Source organism: Cebus imitator, unplaced genomic scaffold (genome assembly GCF_001604975.1).
Source record: "Cebus imitator isolate Cc_AM_T3 unplaced genomic scaffold, Cebus_imitator-1.0 Scaffold140, whole genome shotgun sequence".
Lineage (NCBI taxonomy): Eukaryota > Metazoa > Chordata > Mammalia > Primates > Cebidae > Cebus > Cebus imitator.
Window position 1 is genome coordinate 92,687 of NW_016107455.1, and position 11,541 is coordinate 104,227.

Sequence of the window (11,541 nt, forward strand, 5' to 3'; positions counted from 1 at the left end):
AGAGACAGGGTTTTGCCATGTTGGCCAGGCTGGTCTCAAACTCCTGGCCTCAAATGAGCTGCCCGTTTCAGCCTCCCAAAGTGTGGGGATTAGAGGCATGAGCCACCATACCCGGCCTAAGAATTGCCTTTGTATACACCATCATCATCCAATTTGAGGCCAAGAGACCAAAGCCCAAAGTGAGTAAAGCTATTGGCCCTAGGATTGGGTGTGGAAGCTGCTGGCATTGCAAGGGGCGTCCCGCAGGAGATGTCAGCCTGGCCAGGGCTAGGAAGCCTCGCTCAGCAGGGATTCTGCCTACCCTGAGCCAGGGAGCTGTTGTGTAGAATTCCTGAGAAATATGAGACCTTATTCACATGTTATGCAAAACAGGGCCACATTCTGACAGAAAGCCACTGGGATTATAGGCCATCAGGGCCCTTGCCATCATTTGTGCCACCCAGCCTTAACCCTGACCCCTTCCTCTCAGCGGGGCGTGGGTACCAACTCCCTCAGCAACCTTTTGGTATAGCCAAGGAGGGGCTCAAGGTTGCCAGAAAGAATGCTAAACTGGCAGTTGAAGGATCTGGGTTCAAGTCCTCACTTGGCCACTTACTAGCCATGAGCGTTGGGCCAGTCATTTCCCTTTTCTGAGGCCTGAGTTTCCCCTTTGTTCAATGATAATAGTATCAGTCTCAAACAACATGATGTGAATTCAATGCAAGAATGAATGTGAAAATCTTAGCTGAGGCTTGGTCCACAGTGGGGACTCACTGATGTTGATTAACTGGTTAAAGTTAAATTAATAGAGGGACACCCCTGAGTTCTAGGTCCAGGATGTGCCAAATGTATGTGACCTTCAAAAGTCTTCTGGACAGGCACGGTGGCTCACGTCTGGAATCCCAGCACTTTGGGAGGCTGAGGCGGGCAGATCATGAGGTCAGGAGAACAAGACCATCCCGACTAACATCGTGAAAGCCTTTCTCTACTAAAAATACAAAAAATTAGCCAGATGTGGTGGCACATGCCTGTAATCCCAGCTACTCAGGAGGCTGAGGCAGCAGAATCGATTGAACCAGGGAGGCAGAGGTTGCAGTGAGCTGAGATCGTGCCACGCACTCCAGCCTGGGCAACAAAGTGAGACTCTGTCTCAAAAAAAAAAAAAAAAAGTCTCCCCAATTCTCCAAGCCTCAGTTTCCTCAGCATGAAATGAGCAAATTTTCCTGGGTGATCTCTAGCCTCTTTTCCAGCTCTACACCCCAGCACTCTGGGATGGGAACGGTCAGGGTACCCGCCTTAGGGCACACATACAGAGTGTTAAGTGTGTCAAGGTTGGGAACAGACACAGAGCGAGGATGCCATTCTGCCCTAGGGACCTGTATGCTTTGCAAATTAAATGGTGAGAGGCTTTATGACATCTTGGTGAAGGAAGGAGGTCAGTATGAAGTGGGGGGCAGGTGGAGTATTGGATGCTTGATAAGGGGACCAGTGGGTCCATCTGTCAGTCATGTGTGGTCAATCTGTCGGCCACCACTATCATTCAGACCCTTGTTCCAAGAAGAGCGCTGGGCACAAGCGGTGCGCACACGTGGTGGTCCGCGTTGAGCTACCCACCCAAGGTGGGTGATTCAGATCCCAGCTCTGCTCTCCAGGCTCCTGGCCCTGTTGGACATGTCTGGGACAAATGCTTACCACCAAAAGTAAGTACAGTCTGTGCCAAAAACCAGAGCAGCCAGTATGTCCTCAATGGGGCTCTGGGAACAGTGTCCTCAAGACAGGCTACAATATTAGGCAAGGGTGGCAGGTGGGAGCTGCTCCTGAGGGATGAGAGAATTCTCCTGGAGGGAAAAGGAGGGGGGTGACACAAGCCAGAAATCGAGGCTCTGTGCAGCCAGGGAGGGGAGAGTGTGGAAGCCCCGAGGACACTGAGCCAGGGGGAGGCACACCTGCACCTGCGGAAGTTGGAGAGTGGAGTTGCTAGCAGAGGCCGAGGAGGAAAGGGAGGAGAAGGAAACCAGCCTTTGCTCAGGGCCAACCGCGTGCCAGGCACTCTTCATGCATCTTGTCACATAAACTGCTCTCCTTCCAGGTATTTTTCTTATGCTCATTCTACAGGTGAGGCAGCTGAGACTCAGAAAGACCAGGAGCAGGTGGCACAGGCAGTGGGAGCAGAGCCAGGGTTAGAAGTGGGGTCCTGAACCCCTCCCCACATCGTCTGCTTTGAAGCTGCTCCTGGGCTTCCAGGAGAGGAAGAGTCTTTGGCAGGAAGGGAAGGACCAATGCAACGTCTCTCCTCTTCGAGGCAGCCTTCCAGTTGCCCTCCTGGTCGGAGAGCTCCGTGGTTCAAAGACTGCACAGCAGCTAGCTCACCTTAATGCCACCTGACCCAGGACAACATGATTAAACCCTGCTCTTTTTGGTGAAAGGTCTTTCACAAAAACGCTGCTCATCACAAACATGGGCTCCCTTGGTTCCCTGCCAGGCGGAGTGTCTTCCCTGCCTCCTTGGCTTCAGGGTCAGAACATATGACGGGAGGGAGACTTTGTCACTGTCCCTGTCACTGTGGGGAGAGGCTTGGTCAGAGTCCTGCTTTGATTTGTCAACAGCACTTGATCTCCTGGGAAAATAAACTGAAGCTGAACTCTCAGAAAGCATTGGTTTCTTGACCCTGAGATTTAAGGGACCCTGGAGAAGAGCTGCATCTGCCCACTGCTGGCCACTGAGAAATGACAATCGCTACTGTACATGGAGTGTCCACCCATGACAGGCCCAGCAGGCTGCTGGACGAGCATCAAATCTTCTCTTTTGACTATTTGTCCAGTTTTTCCCTGCTTTACAGAGAGAGAACTGAGACTCAGAAACACTGCATTTAAAGCCAGATCTGTTTTATTCCAAAACTCTGTGTTTGCTGAATGAATGAATACATGGGTAGATAAGGAATAAATGGAATCAAGTTCAGGCACCCAAAGACTGGAAGCCAGCATTAATCTTACCACCTCCTCCTATCTCTAGAGCCTCCTCACAATATTGAGCTAGCTGAAATCAGCTGAAAATAAATATCAAATGAAAGTTTAAATAGAAAACAGAGGGAGAAAGAGTCCTCAAAAGAGCTGGGCCTGTGTCATCTAAGGACACAATCGACAGAATAAAAAGGCAACCTAAAGAATGGGAGAACGTATTTGTAAACCATACGTCTGAGAGGGGGTTAATATCCAGACTATATAAAGAACTCTTACAATCCAACAACAACAAAAGACAAATAATCCAATTTAAAAATTGGCAGACAATTTCAATAGACCTTTCTCCAAAAATGGAAACATATATGAGAAGTTGCTCAACACCACTAACCACTAAGGAAATGCAAATCTAAACTACAAGGAAATATCTTCCCTGTATCGTTCCAATTTTAATGTGCGTGCTGCCAAAGCAAGCACAAAACCACAGTGAAATACCACACACCCACTAGGATGGCTGCTATTTTAAAAAGACAAAACAAAAATAATGGGTATTGGTGAGGCTGTGGGGAAATCGGGACCCTTGTGCACTGTTGGTGGGAATGTAAGATGGTGCAGCTGCTTTGGCAAACAGCATGGCATTTCCTTAAAAAAAAACTAAACATGCCCGGCGCGGTGGCTCACGCCTGTAATCCCAGCACTTTGGGAGGCCGAGGCAGGTGGATCATAAGGTCAGGAGATCGAGACCATCCTGGCCAATATGGTGAAACCTTGTCTTTACTAAAGCACAAAAAATTAGCTGGGTGTGGTGGCAGACACCTGTAGTCGCAGCCACTCGGGAGGCTGAGGCAGGCAGGGGAATCACTTGAACCAGGGAGGCAGAGGCTGCAGTGAGCCAAGATCAGACCACTGCACTCCAGCCTGGTGACAGAGCAAGACCCCATTTCAAAAAAAAAAAAACGCTAAACTAAACATAGAGTTACCAGATGATCCAGCAATACTGCTTCTTGGTTTATATCCAACAGAATAGAAAGGAGGGTCTCAAAGAGATATAGCAGGGGTCTTCACAACAGCCAAAAGGTGAAAGCAACCCAGATGTCTATTGACAGATGAACGGATAGACAAAATGTGGTCTATATATAGAATGGGTTGTTATTCAGCCATAAAAATGCTGACAAATACCACAGAATACATGAATCTTCAGGACATTATGCTAGGTGAAATACACCTTTCACAAAAGACAAATAACCATCTGATTTCATTTCTATGAGGCATTGGGACTAGTCAAACTCAAGGAAACACAAAGTAGAAAGGTAGTTGCCAGGGAGGCGGGGAAGGAGGAAATGAGTTGTTTAAAGAGTGTAGAGTTTCAGTTTTGAAAGATGGCAAGTTCTGAAGTTGGTTGCACAACAGCATACATACACTTAGCAGCACTGAGCTGTACATTTAAAAATGGTTAAGAGGGGCCACGTTGTTCCCTCCACGCTGGACGGGAGCATCTGGAGCTGGAGCCTGGCTGCGTTACTGCCACCGCCTCCTGCTCTGCAGGTCCCCGACTCTCCCTCTGTCCTCACAGCACCCAGACAGGCTGGCCCAGAGCTCCCCGGCCACCTTCCCCGGCCGCAAGACACTCTTGCACTCCTGTAATGAGCCTGGCACCGTGATGAAATGCTTTTCCCGTCGCATGAGTGCATCTTCTCAACAACCCTAGGAGGGTTCTTGAAGCTCTTGAGATTAACAATGGCAGGAAAATCATCACTTTTTAAAGTAATTCTCCTTGGAGACGGTGGAGTTGGGAAGAGTTCTCTTATGAACAGATATGTAACTAATAAGTTTGATATCCAGCTCTTCCATACAACAGGTGTGGAGTTTTTAAATAAAGGTTTGGAAGTGGATGGACGTTTTGTTACCATGCAGATTTGGGACACGGCAGGTCAGGAGCGATTCCGGAGCCTGAGGATGCCATTTTACAGAGGCATATATTCTGCAGATGTGAAAGAACCTGAGAGCTTTCCTTTCGTGATTCTGGGTAACAAGATTGATAGCGAATGGCAGGTGTCTACAGAAGAAGCCCAAGCTTGGTGCAGGGACAACGGCCACTATCCTTCCTTCGAAACAAGTGCAAAAGATGCCACAAATGTGGCAGCAGCCTTTGAGGGAGCAGCTCGAAGAGTTCTTGCTGCCGAGGATAGGTCAGATCACTTGATTCAGACAGACACAGTCAACCTTCACCGAAAGCCCGAGCCTAGCTCATCTTGCTATTGAGTGCTAGACTGTTGATGTGTTCTAACCAACTCACACATATACACAAAATCAACACAGGGATGGAGACGAATATTAGCATTTGCAGCAGTGCATCATCTACTAATAAAATTAAACTAAAGTATATTGCTGCTTCATTAGTTGGTGGGAGAAGAGACACATCCACTCATGGAGGAATATGTTTACTCAATAACGGCACCTTCTATTTATAAATTGTAACGATTGTCTAATGTTTCCTTAATTTAAATATGTAAGTTGCAAAGCTAGTACATGAGATGACCAAGACTTTAATGGTAATTAAAATAAGAAACTTGACTATTTTAGAAGTTACACTGGGATTTTTTTCCTGGGAAAACGGAGAACTACTTTTATATGTGTATGTTTTTATGTGATTAGCATTGTATTTTGGTTCAGGGAAATAATTTCCTAAAGCAATAATATTAGATATTAAAGATTAAAATCTAATATATTTTCAGGAAAAAAAAATGGTTAAGAGGGGCCGAGTGCGGTGGCTCATGCCTGTAAGCCAGCACTTTGGGAGGCCAAGGCAGGCAGATCACGAGGTCAGGAGTTCGAGACCAGATTGGGTAACATGGTGAAACCCCGTCTCTACTAAAACACAAAAAATTAACTGGGTGTGGTGGCGAACACCTGTAATCCCAGCTACTTGGGAGGCTGTTAGCTGGGAGGCTGAGGTGGAAGTATTGCTTGAACCCAGGAGACAGAGGTTGTAGTGAGCCGAGATTGTGCCACCACAGTCCAGCCTGGGTGACAGAGCAAGACTCCATCTTCAAAAAAAAAAAATTGGTTAAGATGGTCCGGGCACAGTGGCTCACTCCTGTAATCCCAGCACTCTGGGAGGACAAGGAGGGAGGATCAAGAGATCAAGGGCTTTTAGTGAAAGCCCGTCTCTACTAAAAATACAAAAAAATTAGCCAGGCGTGGTGGCACGTGCCTTTAATCCCAGCGACTCAGGGCAGGAGAATCGCTTGAACCAGGAGGTGGCAGTTGCAGTGAGCTGAGATCGCACCCCTGCACTCCAGCCTGGCAACAGAGCAAGACTCCGTCTCAAAATAAATAAATAAATAAGGTTAAGATGGTCATTTTACACAATGTGTATTTTATCACAATTTTTAAAGAGAGCTGGGCCTGGAGACTTAGAAGGAGAAAGAATGGGCCTTGCTACTTGGTGATGCAAGAAGGGGGTTCTTGGACCGATTGTGTATAAATGAGCCTCAGATCCCTTTTAGGATCAGAATATTCCCTGGTTCCCTGCCCAGCCACCAGCAGCCACAGCCGATGGACAGGGCCAGCTCTGGAAGGGTTACTCCCTATCTCCTCAACACCCTCTTGGTGGTGATGAAAACCCATTCGCTTCTTTGCCTGGTTGTCTGTCCAATGGCACCTATATGTCCTGCCTGAAGCTCCAGGGACTAGCTCCAGAACGTGGTGGAAGGAGGGCTTGGCTCTCTGGCATCAGCCTTATAAATTATCTTATGGGCATCTCATCCACCCATCTACCATCCAGCCAGCCATTTATTCTTTCAACACATACTTGTTGAGTGCCAACTCTGTGCCAGGTCCATACAGACAGTCTCTGCCCTGAGGGAGCCTGTAGTCTTGTGGGGACAAAGATGGGTTATCAGGAGAATGCAACATAGCATGACATGTGCTGTGATATCTAAGGCACTTTGCAGGGGACCTGATCCTGTCTGTGATGAGAGTTCACACAGAAAGTTCAGTCTTAGGGCTTGAAAGGTAAACAAGACTGAACCAGTAGAGTGAGGAGGAGGAGTCAGGGAGAATATGCCTAGGAGAAGCAAGAGCGTAGGAGCTGCCTGGAGATTTTAGAAACTGCAGGGCCCACCTGAGGACCTGAAAACAATTGAGTCTGGCTCATTGCTGACTGCGAAGCAGGAGAGGTGACAGCTGAGGCAGAAGAGGAAAGGGAGAAATGGATTTTGTAGGGACATTTAGGCACCTTTTGACATTTGACATCTTATAGGGACATTAGGTACCTCTGAAGGTGCACAGGGGGCCGGATTTGAACATGTATAAAACAAATTTTGTGGACCCAGTTGGAGAGGCGATGGAAGATGAGGGGAGCGCTCAGAGCACCTGGAGTTGGATTTGGGGTCTGAGATTCTCAGAGCTGTAAGCAAGATGTCCAACCCCCAAGTCCACCCCTCCCTACTGACTCAGGGCACGCCAACCACCCAGAAGGGGCACTTCTCTTCGAGGGAGGCTGGTCATCTTGAAAACAGCCCCAGGTGCCTCCCTAGCCCCGCTATCCTGTGGTGCTCTCTGTCCTTGAGAAAGAGCATTCTTTCTTCCTCAATCAAGGATTTGATGACTGTCCCACCCTCACCCTGTCTTCTCTCCTCGAGGCTGGACAGTCTTGGATCTTACAAATAACTCCTGCTGCTCCCTGGTATGTCCAGCCATCCTGCCTTTCTAGGACCCCTGGGGTTGTGCCCCCGTGGACCCCAGGCCCAGCCTGCACAACATTGGGTTGCCTCAAAGACCGCTGTCTTAAGGCCTGCCCCACATGTTCAGATATAAACTTCCTAAAAGCCTCCTTTGTGACCCTTTGGGAACCAGCCCTATCTCCAGCTTATCAGCCACCTGCTTCTGAGGACAAGCCGGCTCTTGCAAGCCAGAGACCATTTCCTCTCCCCTGAGGACTTTCAGCCAATCTCTGATGGCCCTGTCCAGGAGGGGCAATGGACAAAGGGCAGGGTACATGTTTCCTGGTAGTGACTCTTTGCTGAGCTAGTACAGAGACCTGTCACAGGGAAGGCCCCAACAAAGACTGAAGAAGGCCAGCCACGCACCTGTCACATGTTACTCACAGTTCATTAGGAGCCATGGGAAAAAGCAGAGTTATCTGCAGCATTAATTAAAGGGGAAGGGTGGGGTAAACCAAACTATTGAATAAGACCTGGCAGAGTGGGGCCATGGCTATGACAGCCAGGCAAAGGGGAAGCTGTTGTAACAAATATGACAGCTGGAGGCTTCCCACTGACCTTGGGACGCCACTTTGAGATGAATTCATCACTGATGGAGCCTGGCCACTGGTGATGCAATAGCCCCCAACATTGGGCCTCAAAAAAGAATCAACGAAGGTCCTGAATGCCTATGTCTTGGAAGAGGGCTGCAGGGGAAGTCAGAGGGCCTCAGTAAAATAGTAGCCATCACACCTGGAAACACTGAGTTTTGTCCCAGCTCCATCAACGGAGCCCAGAGAATGGAGGGCTGAGCCAAGGGCACAGCCTTCCTGGAAACAAATCTGCATTCTCTCTGCTAATCACAAGGCATGTGACTCTAAACAGGCAGCCTCACTGCCCTGAGCCCGGTCGCAGGGCTGGTGTGGAGAGTTAGGTAAACTGGCATGCAGGTTTTACACGTGGTGAATGTAGCTCCTGGGGGTGAAGCTGGGCCTCATTTTTCTTGTGGCTCCTTAAGAGCCTCAGGCCATGGGAGATGCTTCCAGCAAGGTGAGATAGAATGGGGGCATTGTCCAGAGTGTCTGAAACCCTTTGTGTCTCTCTGTCCTTCCTGGCTCTTGCTTACTTTGCCCTGGGCAGGTGGCAGAGCACCGTGTGGGAGTGAAGGAGCCATGCCTGAATGGGGGCTGGGGTGGCTAGCCTGACCTGTGTTACTGAAGCATCCCACCCAGTCTGCCCTCGCTGCAGGAGCCCTCAACCCGGGTCCCTCCGACTTCTAGGACCACCCTGCAGAAAGCACCAGGAGTTGTTCTCATAAAAGCTCTGCTGGCTCCAGGAGTGTCTCGGTGGCACGACAGCCCAGGCCATGCTGTGGTACACCCAGAACTGTAGTTATCCGCTCTTAGTCCTGTCCCCTGCAAACCCACAGTCCAACCACACAGAACCTTCTGTTCTCTTAATGTCCCCACGCTTCTGTGTCTCTTCCCAGACTGTTCACTGCCTGAAACGTTCTTCCTGATACCCTGCCTCCTTATTCCGGCACACACAGATCATCACACTCGAATAACCTCAGAAACATGCATTGATCTTCAGCTGCGTGCAGTCAGGGTGAGGAGGGGTGGAGGTGCCAACAGACAGAGGGTCTGGCCAGAGGTAAGACCCACAATTTCTTCCAAACCACAACCTGCCCTCTTCAACACACATACACACATGCACACGTGCACACACACACACACACACACACACACACACACACGCGCCACCCTCCAGGCCTTCATTCACTCTTCCCTCTTCTTGTGCTCCTTCTCCTGTCACCTCATGGCCAAATAAGACTGAGCTCTCAAGCCTTTGCTCTGATGTCGACTCTTCCAGGAGCCCTTGCCTGGTGCCCTTCACCCAGGGCTTCTGCACTGGCTTGGACCTCCCTTAAGGCACCCATAATGCATGTGTGAATTCTGGCTGGCTCCATGTCCCTTGGCCTCAGTTCCCCCATCTGTTAAATGGATTAGTAACACCTAACCCACGATATAGTTACCGAGTTGATGAAGTACACTAACTGACTTGTACTAAGTGCTGAGCAAATGTCAGCTTTTGCTACCACCACCAGCAGCAGCATTTTAACCCCTGTATCCTTAGCACTGAGCACAGGGCTGTATACATAATTGGTGCTAAATACTTGCTTGGTGGAGGGAGGGAGGGATAAATGGATGGATGGATAAATGGATGGATGGATGATGATAAATGAGAGATCTAGTATGTTTCCAACACAAGAGACAATCTTTTCTGGGGGATAAAGGGGGCTAGGAAGAGCCTGAAAGAAACTAACCTTCATTGTACACCTGCCATGCCTCAAAGCTCAACATACATAAGTTGTCTAATTTGAGCTTTGCCATAGCAAGATATTACTGCAGAAGGAGGAAGCGGCCATTCTGAGAGGTTAAGTCAGCGGATCAGTGTCACAAAAGACATAGGACCAGGAACTCTGATGGTCCTCGATACCGGGAAGGAGGAGGAGGAGGAGGACTTGCTCCAGGCCTTGGCTGCCGACAGTCTTAGACTGGAAATTCCTAGGGCATCTCTGTGGGCAGGGCAGGGCCACCCCACCCAGGCTCTCACATAAAGTGCTCAGCTGTGAACCTGGCTTGGGAGAACAAAAGGAGAAAGGAAACGGCGGGCAGGTGCAGGGGATTTGGGGGTGCTGCCTGTGGAGGGTGGCTGGGGGAATCTCCTTCCTTCTCCAGCTCCTCCAGTGCCACCCTCAGCAGCCTCCAAGGACAGAAAGAGTTAACGCTGGGCTTAACTTCTTGAAGGAACCTGAAGCCTGTTATTCCTTGGTCTTTCCTCCCTCCCTCTCCCACTTCCTTCCTGATCTTTACTCCGCCTGTGGGTCCCTCCTCCTTACTGTCACCTCCCTGACTCCAAAAATGCTCTGATTGCCAGAGTGGGTCAATGGTTAACACTCAAGTGGCTTTATATAAGCCTACCCCAGCCACCTGCCCACTCGGCTGCGTCTTTGGTCCTTCTGTTTCCCAGCTCCTGGAGGCAGTGGCTGTGGCAGCCCTCACTGGTCCACACCATGGCCACCTGCTGGCAGGCCCTGTGGGCCTATCGCTCCTACCTGATCGTGTTCCTCCTGCCCATTCTCCTGCTGCCTCTGCCCATCCTCATCCCCAGTAAGGTAAGGACTTGGTGTTCTGGGCACAGATAACTCCAGGGGGCAGGGGAGGGACTGTCTGGGCCAGGGTTGAGCATCCTTAGGATCCAGCATAACCTCCTCACTGCCCCTGCCCTGGAAGTGAAGCTACCACCCCCTGGTCCTCCTGAGGACTGAGGGCTAAGAGGTCAAAAGGGGCTTTTGCTTGGCATCCAGTCATAGGAACCCAGTGTTAATTGCTTAGGTGGATTTGCAGCCCACTGTCCTAGGAAACAGGAAACCGGCTCCATCAAGGAGATGCAGGAGGGGCAGATGGAGCTGGTCTGCCTACTGTGTGCCCACCTAGCCCTGGACTGGGCTCCATGGGGGCTCAGACAGGCTGGCTGTGGGGAGGGAAAGGCCTGGTAAGCAGTGGCACCGTGTGAAGAGGGATGGCAGGAGAGTAGTAGAAAGCTGGAAGCAGGCGGTCTGCTTCTTTAAGAACATAAACAGGGGCCGGGCGCGGTGGCTCAAGCCTGTAATCCCAGCACTGTGGGAGGCCAAGGCGGGTGGATCACGAGGTCAAGAGATCGAGACCATCCTGGTCAACATGGTGAAACCCCGTCTCTACCAAAACAACAACAAAAAAAAATTAGCTGGGCATGGTGGCGCGTGCCTGTAGTCCCAGCTACTCAGGAGGCTGAGGCAGGAGAATTGCCTGAACCCAGGAGGCGGAGGTTGCGGTGAGCCGAGATCGCGCCATTGC

At 50.0% G+C, this 11,541-nt stretch overlaps 2 protein-coding genes across 2 annotated transcripts in view; both read left to right on the forward strand.

Annotated features, from left to right (window-relative positions):
• The first annotated feature begins 4,650 nt into the window (after window positions 1-4,650).
• Window positions 4,651-5,198, forward strand: LOC119473209 (ras-related protein Rab-9A-like). The gene has a single exon (XM_037743272.1). It carries the CDS (start codon window positions 4,674-4,676, stop codon window positions 5,196-5,198), a length of 525 nt encoding a protein of 174 aa, XP_037599200.1. The 5' UTR covers window positions 4,651-4,673.
• Window positions 5,199-10,565: 5,367 nt separating this feature from the next.
• SLC13A2 (solute carrier family 13 member 2) overlaps window positions 10,566-11,541 on the forward strand; it is a 20,686-nt gene continuing 19,710 nt past the window's right edge. The window contains exon 1 of the mRNA XM_017542027.2: window positions 10,566-10,820. Within this exon, the coding sequence (XP_017397516.1) occupies window positions 10,719-10,820 (102 nt within the window). The 5' untranslated portion in view covers window positions 10,566-10,718. The remainder of the gene's footprint in view (window positions 10,821-11,541) is intronic.